This window comes from Motacilla alba, chromosome 3 (assembly GCF_015832195.1).
Source record: "Motacilla alba alba isolate MOTALB_02 chromosome 3, Motacilla_alba_V1.0_pri, whole genome shotgun sequence".
NCBI lineage: Eukaryota > Metazoa > Chordata > Aves > Passeriformes > Motacillidae > Motacilla > Motacilla alba.
The window spans coordinates 69,298,853-69,321,979 of NC_052018.1; the positions used below are offsets into that span (position 1 = coordinate 69,298,853).

The window sequence follows — 23,127 nt, forward strand, 5'->3', positions numbered from 1 at the left end:
CACCGCCCCAAGGCTGTGCTTTCATCTTCCTGTTCCCTTGCAGGCCCCACTAAGAGTGATTTTGGCAGTATTGGTAAGGTGAGCAGGAAGGCCAATGAAGTCCCTTGCAGTTTTACAGTTCATGATGTGTAACAACAGTATGCTTAGAGAAGCACTGCTTCAGGTTCCCCCTGTTAATACTCTGGATGGGGAAAAGATGAGCACAAAAATAAAGAGTGCAACGTAAAAGGCTCACAGGCTTAAATCACCATCTCCTATTCAATTAAAGGCATTCAGTATTTCTTTGCCTTGCAAAATGCAGTGTATGTGGCTACAGAGATTTTAGAATGGCATTCAGCCACTTGTCACAAAGACCACTAGAGTATCTTAGCTAGATAATATGCAGTCTTCTATTCCACAATTAACCAACACAAAAGCCCCATCACAAATCATCTATCTACTTGCTAGAGTTCTGCTGATAGCTGTAGGACTGCTGCTTTAATGGGTACCTCAGCTTAGCTATGTAAGATTGGAAGGATTCACACACAAAAAGGTCTGATAAAATTTCTTTTGAGGAGAACTGCAGAAATGAAGTACACAGAGCAGATTACCTAGGGAAAGGTACCTTAGAATCATGCATGGTTGTGACAGAGGACTGGCAACTATTATGTGTAGTCAGGTGCTAGCAAAAAGCCTGCTATTCAACTGTTCTACATAATTCCACAGCACTACTTAAAAAGTGACCAAATAAAAGGTCCTGAGCCTGAACTACCATTTTGTTTTACTTTGAAGCTATTTTTCCAGGCACTCTAGTTGAAAGAGTAAAATACTTTAATAAAACCAGACTGACATAAGTACATGAAATGCACTCAATTGTCAGTATTGGACTGCAACCTCAAAGCACGTTTGAAAGTTCAGGTCAAACAGCAAAGACAGAAAATATGCTGAAAGGTTGGAATAAAAAAAAATATTATGCTGAAAGGAATAGCAATAGGTGGAAGTGTTTCTAGAACCACAGAAAATAAAGTTTTACTACTTTACTACTTCTTGCTCAGGGCTCTTCTACTTTTGGGAAGAAACAAACCAGAGGAAATACAGTGTTTTGAATCATGCACCAGTTCCTTACTGAAGCAGAACAGCTGTTCGATAATGCGATTTTAGGCTGAGTCACAGGCAGTTTATGAAATTTGCAGGGAAGCCCCTATTTCAGCTCCCAAACCATGCAGCATTGACAATGATGCAGCATTGACAATGAGTCAGTTGGGTTACAGCTTCAGCAGCTTTGTGCTACAGTGCTGTTGCTTTGTTCATAGACTGTCTTCTGATCCTGCTGATTTCTTGTGACTGCTATTTTTAGCACCATTTACTAATGGCAGTCCTGACAGCAAATAACAAAGTGTTCCCTTATTTCCACAGTCCAAGTCCTAATTCAGGCTTTTTCTTCTAAATTTGATGTGCACTCAGCCATTGCTGAGACTATGTGTAATCCTGTCAGCAAAGACTTCTCGTGTTCTGGCAGAATTTTGCTTGCTGGAAAAACAGAAATGCTTTGTCAAAACAGATGCATCCAATTTCAGCTGAAGTAAATATAGCAGCTATTCTGCTATTCTATAGCAGCCATAAGGCCTTTCATTGAGGACCATGTTACACCTAAAAAATTTTACCTGCCTCTCCTGTCCTTGATTCCAAGCCTGTAACCTGTGTCTCTCAGGACAGCAAGCCATGGTCCAAAGTCAAGGTGAAAACATACATAGTCACACTTACTTGGCCTGGTATTTTATGCACAGTTCTGATTATAAAATTTCCATCAATAATGGAATTCCCTAGACTTGACACAAATAAACACTAGTCTCCGTTAAGAAACTTGCCCTTGGAAGTTACTCTTGGCTAATTTTTTATATGGTTGTTGTACCAGAAAAACAAATTTTTCACTAGTTTATACAGTACTACAGGCCACAGGGGTAAAGCCTCTAGCACATTGGACGGTTCAGCAGACATTTTGTGCTTAAGGACTTCATATGTTCTTAAAAGACTGACATTGTGTCTTCTGTAGTTTTAGTGGAGCTGTTTGTGCATTACAGCATTTTCTGATTATTTTCCTCGCTTCTTTGAAAAGCTTTAGACTCAAGGAGGACATGAGTCACCACCTCTTGGTACACCAACATTAAAATTTCAGTTGACAGCCCAGCTGGCTCAGCTTTTACTTAGCTACAAGTTAATCAGTGACCTTCCATAACTCTTCCTTGGTATGTCACTATTTAGCTTCAGTGATCATTCAGATCTTCCAGCTTTCAGTTTTAAGTTGCAAATCACAGGAAAAAAAATTAGTTTTTAAAATGGGCTTACAGATTCAAAAGCTTAAAATGCTACAGCTGCTTCAGGAACAAGTACTCTATTTTTTTTTTTTTTTGTTGCAATGCCTGCTCTTTAAAGCAAAACACTGAAGAGAAACATAAGAGCAAACAAGTACAGGATAGATATGTGGGCCAAATGACAAAGAAGATACCAAGAAGTCACTAGACCTTTTGAAAACCAATTATAGGCCATATAACCCTTAAAACATACTCACCCCTTCTTTCTTAAATCAGTGACACAACACTCTAGGTTTCCTGAAGTAGTCAGGATCACTCCTTCATTTGCGTTGCAATAGCTAGGGGAGCAAACCTGTGCCTGTGCTTGCCCTGTCTGCACACCTGCCACACCCTCACCCCCAGGCGGTTGTGCCACGATCTGCACATAGTGATTCAATCCCTACCTAGGGAGATAAAAACCAGGAAATATCACACATCTGTGCCAAGGGAAAGACTGTGTGATGTTCTCCAAACTGGGGACTGTGACCAAATCCAAGATCCCTAGAATTCTACCTTCACACCTTCATCATCCTCCTTGCAGTTGCTCCTGGATATCCCTGGTGGGTCTATGCAGTTACAGATGAGCTCACCTGCCCTCAGCTGTGCTGCATTTTCAAGGGAGACGTGCGCGGGCTGTAGTATCACCTCTCACCACGAGATGGTAGGTGTTTCCTGATGGTTAGAGAGGATCAGGCTTTTAATAGACCTTTGAGATAGTGAACTTCTCTGCTTCAGAGAAAGCAGAGGAAAAGGTAAACAAGGACCAAAAAAACCCCTCACTGTTTGCAGGATTGTGAATGAAGTAGGGGAAGCTCACATATATTGGGTGCAAAGACAAAAATAAATTCTCAGTTTAGACTCAAGATATTTTTACTACTGTAAGAATTTGAATGCCCCTTTCTTATCCTAGCTCTTTCCATTAAAGAACTTTTTAGTTATGTAATTATTTTTATGTCATCAACAATATGAAACTTCAGGGTTTTGTTTTTTTTAGACAAAAAAACATTCCCAAATTAAATATTGGGTAATTTTGAAACAAACTCATAATAAAAAAAAGAATAAGCAATTTCACATGAATGTGTAAAGTTGTGTATCCATTCCTTGCTGTACATAGATACACAGAACGCATTTATTATCCAAGTTACTTGCACTGATCTTTCTCAATTTAACAATCTTGGGTAACTCTCATTACCACAATAACAATTATACATTTCCTCAAATTACCTGCCTTTGAAATTAAGAATCACTGTTTTTCAAAGGCAAAATACAGAGACCAAGCTAGTAAGTATGCCCAGCTGTTAATTGCCCCTCTGCCCCTAACAGTGGGTACAGCAACCCTTTCCCAAGGCTGTCTACTTCTCTTTGCCATCAGTTTCTTGTAAGATGCAGTCAGTTCCAGTCCTTGGCCAAAATACAGGCAAATACTACTAACTGCACCTCTCAAAGTAAGTTCTTTTAGTGCGGCTGATATTCAGCCTGTCTGACCAGTAGATCCATACCTATCCACTTAAGGCCAACTAACTATAGCCATGGAATCAAGACTAACTGAACTCAGGGACTAGGAAAAGCACTTTTGTGTCAAAACAGGCAACAAGCTCACATCCTCATTTAATGGTGCTCTGCCCTTCTGTCCAAAACTGAGGCAAAATTTAAAATATATATTGAAAGTAGTTATGAATAACTATTTGCTTTGCCTTCATGGACAGAAGAACATGATCTGCTGCAAAAATTACACAAGTAGGCTGCTCTTCAAGTTATTATAAATGCCATGCACTTTGTTTGACCTTTTTTAAACAATTCTTCTGTCTGACAAATAATTTCCAGGTATGTCTGGCTTCAAGTCAAGAGTGCTACCCTAGCTTAAAGAACCATAAGGCAGAATTTACATTTCTTTCCTCTTGCTAACAGCTTGACTTGGAACTGTGGGAGGCCATTTGAGGCAGTGAAAAATATGTAGTCTGTTACACAAAGCACTGCCCAGGCCAAGCTGCAGCTCTCCATTTTACAGTACTGGTTCAGGAATAACCTTTGGTTTACGGTTTCTGTACAAGTTATTTTGAAACAAGCATCTGGGACCATGCTGACTGTGCCTATTCTTTGTGGTTCCAAAGGACAGTCCCAAACCCATCCTGCATTCCTCTCCACAGATGCAAGGGAAGTGCATGCAGAGAGTAAGGCAACTGGACACTGTCACCATTTTGCTGGGGATACCCATAGTTGTCCCCACAGGAAAACTAGGTTCTCCTGGAGCACAGCACCACAACTTTGTCATCGAAGAACAGTTATTAAGCTCATTTTATCTTAGATAAGGCTGCAGGAATGAAATGATACAATGGTTTGACCAGCTTCATAGAAGCCAAAATGGGTGGCAAAGGCCACTGATTGTCCTGCAGGCACAGAGACAGCAGGCAAAAACCTGGAAATCCCTGAAGGGAGAGCAGATCTTAAACAGGAATAGGAGAAGGACATAACGGAACAAAACTGATAGCCTAGTAGAGCCTTTTTAGTGTCCAGTATCAGATTGGTTATTAATTCAGGAAAAGTTCACCTCATACAGGTTTCTTACCTCTCTTACTCAGTAACTCAGCTACAAGTTTCCAGATGAATATTTTTGTTCATCTTATTAAAATTAACTCATTTTTATATGGAAAAGATTAAAAAAATGCATCTTCCTTTCTTCAACAGCAGTATGTGTTGCAAACATAAGTGCTTTAAGGCATCATGAATTTCATATAGAAGGTATTTTTTACACAGAACAGCTAATTGATAGTTCAGTAATCCCAAGGTGACTGGTGAGAAGGAAAACAGCTGTTTTCCTAGCTGTAATAAAAACAAATACAATAAAGTCAAACATTGACAACTGTATTTCTTCTACAAGTAGTACACATTAAAACAGAAAACATAAGAATAAATTGAACACTCAGAACCAATATCTTGTAAACAGATATAAAACTAAAAAAAGAGTGCGTACATCTCCATTTATGCCATACAAGGAGGAAAAAAAGTATTTCAAGTATAGTTATGACTAATCCAGTGTGTGGTGAAGTTTAAGGCTAACATTTTCAACCTTCAGAGCTGAATTTATACAGAATCCACCTATGAACTCTCAGAAGCAGCTTTATTTCCATGCGACACGAACTCTTGCATCTGACATTGACTTTTGAAGAGCTTCAAGGGATCAAACTCATCTTCACAAAACAACAGAGTTTCCTCAAAATTTTACAGATTTTACCCAGAAATCAGGAAAAGGGGCAGATTTCAGCTGAACACCTTGATTCAGGACTGGTACTGCATCATTTCATATTCCCATTCTGATTCTTAGGTGAGGATTCCAGCTCCTAGCTGGTCTGGATGTACCAAAGCACAGCATATTGTAATACCACACAGATATACCTGTGGTATGTTATGGGAGGGAAAATCTGTGTGCATACATGCAAGCACTCATCACTCAGAAGAACAACTTAACACACAGAGATATGATCCTAAATCCTGCATGCAGTTAGACCAAGGTACGGGAATTATGTTGGACAAGCTGCATTATGAGCTATTCCACATTGGCAGTGGATGCCTCTGCAGGACCTGAAAGCAGCAGGCAGCTCAGCAATAGCAATAGTCCCCAAAGCTGAATCTAGAGCATCTAACTCAAGACAGAAGATTATTTGCAAAGGTTATGAGCTGACAGACATCTGTTGGGAAACACCCACTCTTGAAAGAGAACCATTAGCTTAAACTCCGGCCCCAACAAGGCAGAGCAGTAAAACTTTCTCCTTAAGATACAACTAGAAAACTAGAGTTCTAAAGAGTAGCAGCTTTTTTTTTTTTTTTTTTTTTTTTGAGGAATGGTTAAAAAAATTCATCACAAATTCCAGTCTTTTCTAAAAAAATTAAAAATTCAAACCTCAAATGTAGGTCAATTTCTTTACCCTGAAACAAGACTTTCAGCTTCTTGAAGTCTCTAAAATAAAGCTATTTTTTTTGTCAGTCCAGAACAAGAGCCTGACTTGAAAATGTTAGTCTTTACTTCTAGGTCCTGTGTAACCATCTCACTCAGTATTTATAGTAAAGTATTACTAGAGGTCCCTTTCCAAACTCTTACAGTAAGAAACTCAACATACAGCATTACACTTCCCTCAGCTTCACTACTAATTCTTACTATTTCTACTCGAGAAAAGTAAACAGTGTATCAACCTGCACCCTGTTCTAGTTTTGCCCCATATCTTGACCAGTGCTTGGGTATATACACCTATGTACACACTACATTGTCTGAGATGTCAGGAGAATGGTAGGAAAAAGGCCAATTCTAAAACATTTTAAATGTAAACAGTGTAATTCAGACAATCAGAATCCTTTAAAAAATAAGTCTAAACCACTGTAAGTGCTTTAATAACCATCCACATGGGCTGTAGGTGAATTCAGCTGTTCATTTTCCATTAGAGTGGCTTTAATCAATATATAGTGCTAGTTTCACACAAGATGGCAACTGCCTTGGTGTGGGACAGAAAGTAGGCCAACCCACAGAACTGTAAAGAAAACCACAGCCTGTGAAAAGGGAAGTTACAGTCAATACTAACAATACCCTGTAGCGCCATCATCTCACACTGCAAAGTGAGAGGGATTTGATACCTGCACTCAGACTACACCATCTTTAAACCTTTGGAAAGTAATTTTAAGCGTAGAGCCTTTTAATTGGTTTTTTTGGCCCCTAAAGGTTATGGGTTGAAAAGTCTCTCTGAATTGCATTTCTCTTAGAGTAAATATATAGCCTATGATGTAGTAGCATGTGAGTAATTATTTTGTTTAACATCTGTTATTGTTTAATGTCTACTCTTGTTCATAAGAGACTTAATTTTCTCAAACGTGATGTTGAATATTCAGTTAATTGTAATATTCAGATCCAAATTGCTGCCTGGAACACTGAGTTGTTCCTGTGCCAAAAACAGTGCCACAAAGCTTAAAAACAACTAAGAAGGAAGAAAAAAGATTCCACCTCATATTCTACTAGGTAGAACATACAAAACTGTGGAAGAGCTACCAGTAAGGCCAAGAGACTTGCCTTCTAACTGTGGCTTTCCCAAAAACAACAGCACTCGACTGATACGGTTCACAACTGCTGCAGTAAAACAAGCGGTCCGGCCTTTTCATTCCTTTTCTATTTAGGAAGGTTGTGAACAGCAGCAAAGAAACTGAAGGTATTTGCAAAGTCAAGAACTCAACCTGGATGATTCCATCCGCTTTTGGAAGGTTATCTTTGGAACCCTGAGGGCATAAAGCTTACATTGCGTATACAGTAGATAAAGCTTACACAGTATACAAACCCTCAGTACAGGCTTTCTCTCTCTTGCAAGGGAAACTTCCAATGTATCAGTGGTAGCTAGCATTTAACACGTACAGACTAACAACTTTCTTTGACCTAGAAGTCATTCTGGTAAGTTCTGTTCCCTCTCTTGGGCCATTCCTCCTCCACCCATTTCAGCAGCACTTTCACAACATCAATTCTCTTATAAAATTTACAGAGATCAATCAGCTGCTCCACAGTCCGGTCACTATTCCGTAGCAAGAATTCCAAGGTGGGACTTTGGGGCTTTTGTTCAAGGAAACACAATTCATCATAAGTCATCCCCCACTTGCTTGCTAAATTTCTCCAGTTTTTCACTGTTGGATGGCAGGGATCCAGCTTTAGCCTCACTGTGTACAACAAGTCCTCATCATTGAGCATGTCACTGATGGTTGGTGCACGGAATAAGCACAAGGAGCAGGTGACATTTTCCTTGCAGGTTTTCTTGAGATCTGCAGTGAAAACCATTACATGGGAAGAAATTAGGATCTATTGCTGTGGTATCACCAGGAACAAAAAGTTACAAGCATAAAGGGTTGAGGAGTATTATATTTCTTTGAATTGCTTCTGAAAAAGTCAGAATAGCGATATGCAATGCCTCTTCTCATGAAGAGCTCATTAAATTAACTTTCTAAAACTTCTCTCTTCACTACACTCTGAAGTGGGTTTAATCAAAAAGACAGTAGTTTTTAAAGACAGTAAATTACTTTGAAAAGTAATTTATACTTTTACAGAAAAGACACAGGATTCAATGCAGTGTGTGAGCTAGGACAGTCCCCTTTTTTGTTTTGGAACAATGTCTCTTCCTTGAATCTACCATAATACCCACTTACATCACCAACAGGATTATGTGCACATTCTGTGCATCTTGTGTACTTGTGTTGTAGAATGAAGGAAAAGGTTTTGCATTTCTGAGCTGCTACCTTAATAACAACATGAAATATGTGCACCAGGAGAATCTCTGCCGACAGATCCAAATACAACTAACACCTAGTACTTTAACACAATGAAAAAAGTAGATATGTTCCTTTGCTTTGTAAGGGTTCTTGCAATAAAAACTGTCCCTGTTTTACCAACAAAGCCTATTTTAAATGTACATCATGATAAGGAATAAAGTGCATACTCCTCCACGTGCAAGAAAAACAAAAATACCAAGTAGGTGGAAAGAGGTGGTGATATGTTCTAAAATCTGCATCAAATACTGAAAATTGCCATTTAGATATCTCCTACACACCATAGTCGGCATCTCCCACAAAACTGGAAACAACGTGGTGCTATCAGACTATATTATATATTAATACCCCTTAAACCACATAGAAACCAGTTTGAGTTATACCTCTAGTCAAACTCTAATACAAAGATCTTTAACACTGCAACAGTTCAGGACATGGTCTAAGCATTTTGGCTTCAGATATGACCTTAACTCTCCCTGCTCCTTTTTGAAAGCAGGGAGAATCTGGTATCTCCAAACAGTATATTATGGACACAGCCTAGAAGCTTTTCATAAAGGTTCTGTGCGCCAGCCTCATTGCACAACTTGAAATAGGGAAGTAGCTAGTCCTACTTCAGACGAAACTCTGAAAAAGGGGCTAATAGTAATCAAAAGGTTTAATAAAAACAACAGAAAACAGTGACACACAATTTACAAGTGCTGTATCAGAGGCCTGAACTGTATCTCTGGCAAAGGATAAATCTGGTAGGTAGTGCCACCTACTCATAAGGACAACAGCATCTGTTCAGGCTGTTTGTTTGTGGGATTTTGTGGCTCTTTTTTTTAACATCAATTATTTATTTTCACTAATCACTGTCAGATTGTGTGAAAATTCCAGAATATAATGTCTGGCTGCATGTTCTATTTTATTTTTAAAGAAAGAACAGGCTATTGTTAATTTTGTAACATTGCTCATCAGACTGTTTTTTAGCAGGCCAAGGACAACTTCTGAAGTTTTCAACAAGTTAGGACGTGTAGCAACAACACCGCTGCAGACACATAACTTCATACAAATGCTTAGCTTCCCTGTTAAAGGGAAACATCTTCTGGTGACATCTTAGCTCACAGGTATTCCACAGGCCTTGCAGCTGTTCTCTACAGGAATATGTATGTTAACTCTTCTGTTCTTCTTGTGCAACTTAAACTTGCTGAAGTGAGACAAAACTTTCTTGCTTCATTCATGCCAACCTTTACTTATACAAACAAGGCAAAATGAATATAATATAATCCAATCAAATTTCTGGCTGAGCTTACAGGGCAGGAGAGCACCCTATCTGAATTTCATCTTATTTACTCTGGCAGGGTTGCCAGGCTAAGTTTTGTCCTCCAATAGAAACAGGGAAGAAGGGGTAAAGAAAACACCTCTGTAAAAGGGCACAGATATAAGTAAACAAAACTAAACCAACCTGCTCCTTGTGCTATACCATCTGGAAGACTATCAAAAGCATCATAAAGAATCCTGCTTTTCTAAGGTGCTCCTGTGCTAGACACTGGCAAGCACTACCCAACTAATTGCTTGATCCTAATGCTACCTGATAGGACAAGCTGCTTTACTAATAGGAAACTCTCAGTTTCTTACTGTTAGACTAAGAGAACCATATATCATACACACTCATCCCTCCCCAGCAGAACTCACACAAATGATGGGATAAGCATTCACAGCCTACTGCCAGCTTCTGCTCTCTCCTGACAGCTATTCAACATCACTTCCAAAGGCAGAGGTACTAAATGTATTTCGAAAGCCCAAGCTGCATATTTCGTATGGTCTGCATTATTGATCACCATTGTCTTAGAACAAAGAGGAAGCTGTAAATGACACTGGTAATGAAATGAGCTCCATAAGCACTAATTATCCAGGCAGTTCTTTGTTATGACAAATAGCTGTTTTTAAAAAGCACTTACAAATAAAACCTAGGAATAAAATATGGAGAACAATAAAGTTGACATATTACCTGAAAGCGATTCATCAGTATGGTTTTGTGTGTCTTTGTCTTCTGGCTACAAAGCAGAAAACAAATATAAAGTAAAAATAAAACAATGTAATTGAGCACCAGAATAAGTATTTGACTAATTTACAACCGGCAGGAGATCACCTACAAGAATCCCAAGCTACTTGTGAAGTCAGACAGGGAATATACATATAGTTTTGAGGAATTGCTAAAAATCTGTAGTCTTTTCAGGAAGCATTTCCATGGTTTGGCTCAGAAAACTGCCCTGTTGTTTGTATGCACTGAACAACAGCATTTTTATTAATGATGTGCTATAGCATTGCATCTTTTGACTAACTCTCTCTTGAACACCCAAAAGTTATTTAACAATTCACATGGTTTGATTTAAAAGATTTTAAAATGTTTTGCAATGTAAAAACCAAGAATTTTGTAACAAGCAGCAGTAAGGGATTGTTTTGTTGATCTAGGCAAAGTGGAGAATATTTTTTTACAAACTTCTTTGCGTACATAGGAAGCTTTTATAGACAAGAGGTGGAAATGAATATTTTTGCAGCTCACATCTAACCCTCCTCCTATTTGAAGTTAACATTCCCTCAATGATGTTTCATCTGCTAATTCATAAATAATTACTTAGCAGCCTGAGACTGTAGCACACGTTGTAACATTTAAATTCTACTAGTTAGCAACCTCTAAAAACTGGAAGGACAGCCCACTGATTGTAGAGCTGTGGGGAAACTGCAGCTGCCCTTACTTTAACTATGCAGGTGTGGAGCCAGGTGAAATAGCTTTCTTCTGTTGAGGATTTAAAGATGAAAGTAGAAGGGGATTTTCCCCTTAGATAGCTGCAATGAAGTATTGTTGATCTTTTTGTACTGTGTCATTCTTCTGAAACAGCAGGCTTCTTAATTTTGCAGGTTGTGCATACAAACAAAAGTCAATATATGGGTAACAATATAAGTGTATTAAGATACTTTAGTCCTACCTGCTACACCTTCTTTACTAAGAAATCCACTAAAAATAGAATACAGGCAATTTCAGTTGCTGTGGTGAACTTGTGTGCATTCACGATCTAATTATAAAGAAGATGAACTCTCTCCAAAATATTTACAGACTTTGTTAAGAAAGGAAAAATTTGCATACTGTTTTCAGTGTTTCTTTACTCCCTGAAAACTGCAAGACCACACATGCAACATCAAAATGTCTGCTGTCTGTTCAAGAGAGATCTAACACTGCTCATGCCAATTGCAACTGAATAAGCCCTGCCATTATCTTCTAGCAGTTTACTTTTCTACCACGACAGCTTTATCTGGACAATGCTTTTTAAACACAAAGTTTGCCTTCATGGCAACATGTGAGCACACAAAGTTAAAAAAAATTAAATCTGAAGTTCCTGATTATAGTAATTGTCTCCACTCCAACAAATGCCTTAAAAAGGCAGAATGTTATTACTGAGCCTCAAGCAGCAAATTCCCAGAAGAGTAACATTCCCAAGAGTAACTCTCCTCACTGGGGAGAAGGAGGAACTTCCCAGGACAGCTCTGCCTCCCCAGAGATCTACTTCAAAAAAAAAACAAATAAGCAAATTAAAAAAAAAACCACAAACCAAAAACAAACTAAACAAAACAAAAAATCAAAAAAAACCAAACTAAAAGAAAAAAAGGAAAAGCAGATACTGTTCACTTAACTGCTGTACTGAACCTGATTTCCCAGACTTTATCAATTCATTGAACTTCAAACTTTACTGTGCAAGCCAATGCCTTATGTCATTATACATGCTTTATGAGGCATAAGAGTGGGTAGTACTGCAAAAAGTACAAAGAAAAGCAGCAATACTTACCTGTGCCATACATCTGTTTTCAAAATTCATATTTTTACTGATCAGTCATTATCCAATTTATCAAGTCAGATGCACTCAGGTTTATTCAAGATCATTTTCTTGTAATGCAATTGCAATAAGACAATGTAGTGTTACTGCCAGAGAAATTAAGGCATTAAGCAAGAATATTTTTTGCTCACAGTGAAGATCCAATCATCCTCTATGGGTCTAATCAAAGCCATCAACTTATGTGCAGTCTGAAGGTAAGCAGAAAGTTTTCCAGCTCTGTGGAACGATTACCACCCTAATACACTGAATTATCTTTATAGTGATTCTAAGCTGCCAACAAATCCTCTCTTCTTGATGATGGGAAGGAACAATTACCTCCACCATCTGCGAAATGCATACCAAACCCATGTTTGTTTCTGATGGAATTCAGCTGGGACTCTGGCATTAGGGACTCCTTTTAGTTCTTCATCTTGCTGGAAAATGCTCATTCATTTCTCTTCTCCAAGTTTTCTGCTCAACCCAAAGAGAATCAATTTGAAATTCAGCAAAAAACATTCACTTGAAAGATGATAACCATGGAGCATGGGAGTCACTCAGCATTGCCCTTCCTATGGCAATGAAAGATGTATCAAAAAGTGGACAATGCTTCAACTATGGGAAGAGCAGTGTCCCAAAATCAAAGCAAAACCATGTAATGCCTCCCTAAAGGCAAAATCTAGGATTCCTTACTTCTTCACTTCTTCTCTGCTGGTTTTATTTTCACCAGGAAATATTTTCATCAGAGGGACAGCATGCATGACAAAGCTTTAACACTTTGCTGGCTCTTCTTCAGAACATCTATACATTGATCAAAACTTATTTAAACTAAAAAAGTACATGCTAATGATAAAATAATCTCTTTTTTTTTTGCTCTTCTCCACAAAAGCCCCCTTCATTGAACTCTTGAAAAGAAAGCAAATTTCTGGTCTGTTTTACTGAATAATTTTGTGGTCTCCAGATATAGTCTGAAAATATACTTATTTAACATACTTACTGAATTAACAGCAGTAACTTAGTTCACATTCAAGTATCATTTTTCTTACCTGTTGTATTAGGCCAGAATCTGACGTAAGGGTCTTGATGTTCACAGATGCAATTTCCAAAGTAACTTGGTCTGTTAGGTATTCCTCATCTAAGGCAAAGAGTGGGAAACACTGGTCTTCCACTCACACACAAATTTAAATAGTAAAACTATCAAACATAAATTATAGTATCAAACATAAATTATAGTATCGCTGTCTAACATAAAAATTTAACTCCATATCGTGATCAAACACTGGGAATCGCTAGATTAAAAGCCCAAAATGTTAAGTTAGCAGAGTCTGTAACAGTCATGCAGAGCATGACTGTGAGAAGAAATATAATCCTTGCAGAGATTAGATATTAGAGTAGCAGTTGTTTTCTAAACAAACGTCACACTATTTTTAAAGCAAGAGTCATGTTGTTCTTTCAGAAAGCTAACTACAGAATATTACCTGAACCATACAACAAAATAGGCTGAAGAGGTCACAAGTCACTCTAATTTTTGTTTTGCTTTTCTCATCGGACTTAAAATGTCAGTTAAAATAAGTACTGCATAAATATTTATCTTTTATTCTGCCCCTTTGTGAACTGGACTCATCCTAGCAATTCCTACTACACAGGAATTTGCTGAAGCACTGAAATAATGCATTTCAAAGTGTATTTCTCAACAGCCCTGGGAGTCCACTGAAAAGCACAGCATTCCCTAGTACAGCACAAACTCTACTAACTTTTCAAGCATTACTTCAGCCCTCAAAATGGGATACAAAGGATACATAAACCCTTTGTGGACTTTGTGCACTCTGCATGATTAGTAAGGTCCTCCTTATCAAACTATTTGCATAATTCCCCGAGTCAGGTGCTGACTAACCATTAACACAAGCTTAAAAAGGGTTATATTCTACATGTTTTTATATTCTACACGTTTTTACGCCCAACAACGCTGCATGTGGGTGACTACATTTGTAGCACTGGTATGTTTCCATTTGTTGTTTGTTTAGTGGCAAGATCTCATTGAAGAACCTCTATTACCTTTATGAATCATCATATAACAGAAAGAAGCAGTATTTTCTTAACTCACTCAAGAAATTGATCTGAGTCAAAGAATTCATCCTTACACTTGCAAGAAAAAGAAAACCAAAAATCACTATTGTCCTCTTTTTCTGGTTTTATAAGACTGATGGAAGATGTTTCATCCCCAGTGGTGTCAATGTTTGGTAGAGCATAATCATTATTCTTTATGACTGTAGGTCCAGAGACAGCAACAAAAAACAAAAACTCCCAAGCAAGCAAACAACAACAACAAAAACAAAAAACCACCAAAACAAAAACCCAAAACAAAACAAAAAAAAAAAAAAAAAAGAAAAAAAAACCCAAAATAACCCCAAAATAAAGTCTGCCTAAAAATGCAAAGCATAGGCATCAAACCTGTGAAAATAATATGTGTGAAATTTGTTCTATGTTCGAGTGGAAATAGAATTACTATCAAATCATGACAAACACTAAGGCAACCTGTGCAAGATAAGAAGTTCCCTCAAGCCCATTTTATCTCAATCAGTAAAGGGTGCCAAGAACTTTAATAAATTATGGCTCCAAAACAGCCCATTAATTAATTGACCAATAAAAGAAACAGACAGCCCCTCTCACCAATGTGCTGTCTGTTCAAACATTAAATCTGAAACAAACATAATTGTCTGTTATACAGATCAGACCAGCACATCTGTTATAATTTAGTTGACAGACTCATACTTCTAAGTTTGTATTTTTTATAGAAATAACTATGAAAAGCCATTCTCAGAGAAATAATGAAATTTACAGAAATGAACAGAATGCTAAGAGGTATTTGCATCACATTCAACTTCAAAGGGGAAATGTCAAGCTATATTAGTAATTACATCTTCTTACACTTAGTAAGAGGAAGCAAAAATGAAAATTAAATATAAACCAAGTGCACTTTCTTGTTACAGAAAGTTCTGACCTTTCTACTTATGTCTTAGCTTTCCTTTTTAAATTAGGTGCATTTAGAATATGCAATTTTGGACTTTAAACAGCCCTGGCAAATTTAAAATTTAGGAATTAATCTAATTAATTTTGAGGAGGATCTAATGTCACAGGTGAAATAAAAAACAGAACATGGAAAAGAATGTTCTAGCGTAATTGCTTTGGTGCTAATAAACAATTTTGAAGGACCAAACCACCTGCCTGCAAATAAACAGAAAATAGTTTATGACTTCAAATAGTCTTCATCCCACATGATCCTTCCCTGCTGAGCAGCACTTCTGAAGAGTGCTTATTTCCTCTGCCTGGCTTTCTCAAGCCCCAGAATAATCTCCAACTTTTCTTTAACCCCAGTGGTATACTGCTCCCACTCCTCAGCACGAGTTTCCATTGTGACAAGCTTGGTTTCCTGTGGCTACCCCACTGCAAACCTGCTGTGCAATACAGGATGGAGAATACACTACCTGCAGAGTGCTCCTCAAGCAAGCCCCTGCCAGTGCATTCCCTGGACAAAAATCAATGGCGAAGCCTGGGATGACAACAAAAAAACCCACCCCACACGTCAAGGAAACATACAGAGGATATTCACTCTGTGTAATCCATGTATTTTTCTTCAGAACCTGCACTCCCTCACTCCATTTTCAGCAAGGAGAGGCAGGAACTTGTGCAGAGTAGACCTCATAGTAGGTTCCCCAGCAGATGGCATTAACACCATCTGAAGGTAAAAGATGGCACGAAGAGTTGACTGGTTATAAGGCTGGGAATGCAGTCAGAGGCAAAAGACCTGAAAGGTATTTCTTGATTTTATTTCTAACAGCATGAAGGCACTGGTAGTCCCTTCAAAGTCACCATCTAACATTATGATGTCTCTACCATCTGTAATCTGAACCCTGTCTTTCAATGGCACCACTGCATTTTCTTTTCAGATGAAGAACCTAGGTCTTCTGATGATATTTTTAGAGTGACTTTAAGATCAAAACTAAACTTGGGAAGGAAATATCAAAAGTTAGATAAACACACCAAACTGACCTCAAAAATAAAGAGGGCATTACATTTAAAGCACAAATATATAGAAAAAGCCCAAGTATTTTAATCTGTCGGGTAACACCACTGGTTTTATTGCAGACAGCAACAAGATCAATGATATCTGAATAGACAGAATTCACAATACTTACCTTTAGGTACTCCTGTGTCTTGGACAGGATATTTTTCTGTCTGTCACAAAAAGGCAAGAAACACAGATGTTTGTTATTTTGAGTATAATTGTACTGGGGAAGGAGTTGTTATATACTCTTTCTTTATGTACTTTTGTGAGTGCACAATTATGGTTGTATCTCTCAAGTTGCTACTAGTTGATCTGCTCACCATCAGATACAGCAACACTCTTCTGTGGGAAGTGAGATGTTACTAACACTACTGATTAGCATTGAGGAAGTAATAGAAATTGCTGCTTTGCTACAGTATTTTTAAAGCTATTTTTAGTGAAAAAGCAGAGTTTAAGCAAGACATTTTGTACTGAAGTAGCAAGATAATCTTGAAAAGGTAATGCATGCCAGGAGGAACTGACATGACTGCAAGTTCTCTTTTTAAGATTAAGCTTTTAATAAAATATTACTGCATTAAAAGAAAAAGAAATGTTTTCCCCTTCTGCTCTAAACTTACATAGCTGATTAAGAGGCAATAGGAAGCTGTAATTACTGAATTTAAGGAGACAGCTACTGATTCCTGGGCATGACATAACTTAGTATTATATCTGACATTTACCTCCTTCCCTATGGCCCTCGCCCTTACGTGAAAGTAGGCATGGCTTTTACAGAAAGCCACATTTTAAAAAGTTTTCACAGAATTTCGTATTACTCCCACCTGGGCAGGAGCCTGGCATGTTTGGGATCTCGACACAGCAAGCACCAGAGGGCACGGTTTGGTCCCTCCCGAGGCTCAGCCGGGCCTGCCTAAGGCACTTGGATCCTACCTTTCCATGACATCAAATCAGCTACAGGAAGTAATAATAGCTTAGTAGTGATGAAATTTTAAGCCCTACGTGGGTTATTTTATCTGTTCAAACTATGTAGACAGAAGAATGTCAGCAATAATTTTTCTCAGTTGCTGGGACTTTTTTAAATTAAAGAGATGTCACTGCCACAGCCTCTGGAGGTTATCCCATGGACAGCTTCACTGATAATATCATCCAGTTCAGCTGATACACATGTTGGTATTTTTATTTACACTTGGACTGCACAGGTTAATTTATTAAGGTTTTTGTGCAGTCATACAGATAAGCAAAATCTTGTATATGCACTGACAGTGTGAGTGACATCCTTGAATGTTTTTGCTCACTGTGGCATCACATAACCATAGAGAGCCATAATGATTTCAACTGCAGTAGACCAGAAACACATACCATTGTTAAGGAAAGAGTGCTTGGATCTGTATCCTCCACTGGCTCTTTTGCTGCATGATCTGCTGGAAAAAAAAGAAAACTTTATGACTGCATAATCAAAGTATTTCTGCCAATTCATATTTTGCTTCTTTGTCTGACCAAGGTAAAACACAACTATACAGCCATTACATGCATTATGCCATATTTCCACAAGGAAACGAGACAAACTGGAAAATGTCGGAACTACTAGCATAGACATTAGGAACTACATGTAATAAGGACACCCAACTCTAACCTAACAAAAGATAGACTTCAACTAAAACCTCAAACTATCTTTAGTGAAAAACCTCACAAAACATGTTAGCAATAAATACTAAAATTCAGCACATTTTCTAAAAGCTAAGTTCTGTTCTCCTATTGACAGCATTGAAATTTTTCTTCAAAGAAATAATTCAAACAGGAAACAAACATACCCACTGCAACAAAAATTAATACTAGATTGAACACCAGACTAGAATAGAAAATTGAAAACATTAATTAAAAATATTTGAGCAAAATGTTTATTATTTGTATACAATAGAACAGTAAAAATCAACTATATTAATATCAAGAGAATCAAAGCATGAATCTTCAAAGTACCTGCAAGTGAATCATTAAATGTTAACCCCTCTGCATCAATGGCTTAAACTGACAAATACTAGTGGGATAATGACCACAAGTGCACAGAGAATCTGAAACAAATCTCATACAGAAGACAGGATTCACAAAATTACTCCTATAATTTAACATCATCCTGCCATATTTTTCAGAAATCTCTTCTGTTGATAAGAATACATGTTTTCAAAAATTGAAAAACATTTTGCATTATGTGGTAAGATCTTCATTCTTGTCACTCTTACTCTAAAAGTCACTTACTGCAAGTACACATTAAGCTGCAACAAGTAAGACATGATTGTAATCAATATTTGGTGATTACCTTATTTGGAATATAAAAACCAGTAGATTTAGAATAGAGTCACAGAAATTAACTACCAAGAGTCACAGAAATTAACTATAACTACACATTATAAACACTGAGCCCCAAAACAGAACAGAAGTTACACAGACACTATTCTAAACAGCTCAGATTTAGCATAGTTGCTTATTTGGGGACCCACTCCCACAAATCCACTCAATACAACAGAACAAGCTGAAGCAATAACCAGTGCAAGACAGCACAATAAACTGAAAATAAAAAAGGTGGCAGCAGTAGGACAGGGTTGTTCTTCCTCCTGCTTCTGTGAGGCAGCCCCACCACCAGCAGTTCGTGGGTGCCCCTGAGATTCCATGTAAAGCCTTTCTCAGTGCTAAAGCCCCCAGGAAATCCACAGGCATTGTCCGGGCAAGTGGCACATGATGAGATGACAAGGGCTGAGCACAATCTTTGCACACTGAATGTTTAAAAAAGGCAGGGGCCTATGAAACTGCAGTTGAGCATCGTTCACCCTGCAAATTAGGAAGCCATATGCAGAAGAGGAAAACAAACAAACAAACAAAATCCCTGTGTTCTTGTCACATGTCTTTTTTTTGGTACATATGAAATCCCTGCTCCAGAAATATTATATTAACGAAATATTCTGGATAAAGCCTGCCCTGATAGCAACAGTCAGCACAAACTCTCAAATGCAGAGAAGCTGAGAGTCACTGGGACATGGGAAAATACAATAAACTGGCATAAGATATTGCTTGAGGGTAGAGCCAAAAATAGAGGCTCCCAGTGGGAATTGCAGTGGAAAGCTGCAGAGGAACTGGGCAAAGAGAAGCCCACCCAGTAAAGGAAAGCTGAAAAACAAGGAGGCACTGGGAGCCAAAGAAAGCCTCTAGGGAAGAAGGCCAGCTCAGGCATCCCTAGTCTCACTGTTTTTCCACTCAGAGCCAGTGTCAAAGTATGCACCTTATTGTTGGTTTATTCTGGAGGCCTTTCAGCTCCTCCTTACAGATTCTTAGATAAATTTTAAAAAAAAACCAACAAAAAACCAAAAACAACAAAAAAAACCAACAAAACAACCAGCCAAACAAACAAAACAACCCCCAGAACTTCTTTTTTCCCCATGTAAGAGGAACCTTGAGGCAGGTGAAGGCAGACCCCATAGAATGTCCAAGCCTTGGTGAACCTCACTGGCTACTCTAACTATATAAGGGCTCTGTCCCCATTTTCTCAACATCTCCATGACACCACCAAGGTATATTTTGACACTGGTAACTCACTTTCCACAACCCAGTAGGAAGCACTGGAAAAACTGGAGAAGCTCAGAGAATACAGGCATTTGAAGTCACGGACTTGACAGACCCAAGGGTATCTTTACAAGAGGTGATGGGGTACAAGGGTGGTACTTCTCACTCCTGCTTTCTAGGTCTCACACATAAACACAGTCATGAGAATCTGCATCTTTCTTGCTTAGCATCCATCCTGAAAAGTATTTTAAAGTTGTATTCATTTCCTATACCTCAATTGCTTCCCTTTATTTAACAGTTCTTTGTGAAGAATAGTAATTTCCATTGTTTTGTTTAGGTTGCAGACTACTACCAAGTCTCCAGTTTTTTTGTAAGTGGCATGTATGTGTATGAATATTTGCACCTAATATTAAAGACTCCACATATTGGCCTGCAGATGATTCACCAGGGTCTTGTTGACCACTCATAGTAGGCAGATAATCTGAAAACCACAGACCTAGTATTTTATTGTGAATAAGGCAATTTGTATGTCCTTTCTCTCCTTCCCACATGCGTCTGCCCCAACATTCCACAGCTCATGTCATAGAGCTGGACACAGGTGCACAAAGCAGTAGAGAGGAAAGTTTTGTGTTTATCTCAGATGTAAACCATCCACAGTTTTGCATGCTGAAAGGCCAACAGGAACTGAGGGTATCATCTGACTGACTGTCTGATTTAATGGTTACTTTGACAGACAGCTTCACAACAACATTACTTGGGATCCCTCACAAAATACTACCACTGTACTCACCCCAAAAGAATACACACACTGGACCACATTTACTTCCCCACCCTTCTGCAGGGAGCCACAAGTGAGTTGACTCAGACGGACATAAATCAGCATGTGCACATTGACTCGGACAGACACAAATCAGGTTCAGTGATTGCTCCTGAGGTTCATTTCTGTCACGCAGCACCTGCACGCTGCTCAGCAGCTGCCACAGCTCTGCCAGGGCCCACCCAGTATGACCAATCTGCAAGAAGAGCAGCAGACTTGTACCAATGCCTACCTTTTCATCCTGTCCAATACTGCTGCTATAATGGGGATGCAACGCTCTGCACTTACCAGTGTAAACAGTTTTTCTGCTTTTCACCCTTGCATTGGAAGGAAGTCTGAAAATGAGTTTTACAGACCTCAGGATTTTGACCTTTAAGCAGGAGGGTTTCACAAAGCACCAAGTGGCAGAGACAGTATTCCCCTCTGTTACAGTTTTACTCTGCAACACAGTCTTGACACCACCAGTAGTGAGTGAGTGAAGCAAATAAGATGGGCTGTAGTTACATAGTTCAACCATGCATGTAAGACCTTTTCCACACCAAGGCTGGGCATACACATTAATAGTTTAACTTAGCACAGCTTAAACAAATAATCACTCTAATACTAATGTTGCTCATAGAGATGAACTCTTTGACTAAACCCAAATAAAAAATGTTGCTTTGACTAGAGGCACATGAATTTTAGATTTGAATTTGAGAAGAGGATATGGCAAATTATACTAGAATTATACTATTCAGTACTCTGAAAAGCCCAAGTCCATCAGCACTTGTGCATTTTTGTTTATTGCCAACTACTCAAAACTTTGTCCCTGACTGAGCAGATAGCCATGGAAAAATCTGTGATGCTGGCACGCCACAGGTGAGGTGCTTAAAAGTAATTTGCACCATTACTATGTAAGTTAATGCACGTGGACTTCGTAGCCACCCGAGCTCCGAGCTCCTAAGAAAACGTCTTTTAAAAAAGTATTTTGAACATGCTGTTAACTAGCGCAAACTAACTTACACACTAAATACTGGAGCAGGCTTGACAAGACAAGTTACACTAAATCACATCAGCAGAGCACATGATAAATTATTATCGTGCTTAACTGGGGTGTGCGGAGGGGGAAGGGAGCAAATTAAAAACTCTTTTCAGCGCGGCCGGGTCTACGCTCCTCACCTGGCTCCCAGGAGCCGTGGCCCCGGGTCTGCCCGGCCCGGGATAGGCGCCGCGGGCCGCACCCCGCGCATCGCCTGTCCCAGACCCCCGCGGGCCCCGGCAGAGCCTGGGGAGATCCCCGCCCGCCCGCCCGGCTCCCCGCGGCGCCGGCCTCACCTGGGGGCAGCGGGTCCTGCGGAGCGGCCATGGGGCGCGGCGGGTCCCGCGGCGAGGAACGCGACGTGCCCGGAACCGCCGCCCCGCCGCGCCTCCCCCTTCCTGCGCCGCCCCGCCGCAGGTAGGGCGCTCCCGGCAGGGACGGGGCCAGGCAGGTGGGTCCCACCCAGAGCCGTCCCGGGCGCGACGGCTGCCGGAGTAGAAAGCGCGTCTGCCAGGAGCCCGCATTCGCCAGCGGGAAATACCTTGGATACGTCGGGTTAAATCCTCCGTGCGGGAGGCGCTCCCCTGAGTGAAAACGCCGTGTTTCGCTGGGAGCACAGATACGGAGTGCACGTTCTGCTCGTCAAGTTGCGCTAGCTCGGATTTAAAAGTGAGCTGCTTCGGCAATATGAAATCAAGGGCTCGCTGTCCTGTTCTTGCCAACATGTAGGAGCCTAAATCACCGCCTTCCGACAGAGAAAGGCGGTCTCCATTAGGGCTTAAGGTGCATTTGCAGGTTGCTCAGCGTGTACAGACAGAGTTTACAAGAGCAAGTACTGCAGAGCAACAATCATAAACTGCACTGGTTTCTCACAGATGTTTAAAATTTGTCCTCTTATACTACAGGCACATCCAATAATACCATGACGAAGTAAAATCTTTGGATGTAATTGCTTTGGAACTCCACTGTCATCTCTGGCAAATTCTCTCACTTATGGTTTCGATGTAAAGTAATACAGGCTTCTTATATGGGGTCTGTGCATGAAATCAAGCTCTAAATAAGAGATATTATGTATTGCTAATTAGTATACAATACAAGCAAAAGCCAGCACAACTGAATTTGCCATTATAAAGATCACTTTTGTGAGCCACCTGGCGCATTTATTAAAGAGGTAAATTTACAGACAGATTCTGTTCTGTTACTCTGAGAGA

At 39.3% G+C, this 23,127-nt stretch overlaps 1 protein-coding gene across 4 annotated transcripts; it reads right to left on the minus strand.

The window, feature by feature from the left end:
* Positions 1-5,173: 5,173 nt before the first annotated feature.
* On the minus strand, positions 5,174-22,841 carry EDARADD (EDAR associated death domain). 4 transcript variants are annotated; one of them, XM_038131252.1, is made up of 7 exons: positions 22,213-22,841; positions 20,905-21,094; positions 17,889-17,947; positions 16,663-16,702; positions 13,513-13,601; positions 10,609-10,654; positions 5,174-8,117 (listed from the first exon to the last, which is right to left on the minus strand). In XM_038131252.1, the coding sequence occupies exons 1-7, from the start codon at positions 22,639-22,641 to the stop codon at positions 7,741-7,743; spliced, it is 1,230 nt and encodes a 409-aa protein (XP_037987180.1). In that variant the 5' UTR covers positions 22,642-22,841; the 3' UTR covers positions 5,174-7,740. The 4 variants fall into 4 exon arrangements, with proteins under 4 accessions (XP_037987180.1, XP_037987179.1, XP_037987182.1 ...); XM_038131251.1 differs by having other exon boundaries at positions 17,889-17,950; XM_038131254.1 differs by lacking the exon at positions 20,905-21,094 and having other exon boundaries at positions 22,213-22,366.
* Between the last annotated feature and the right edge of the window lie 286 nt (positions 22,842-23,127).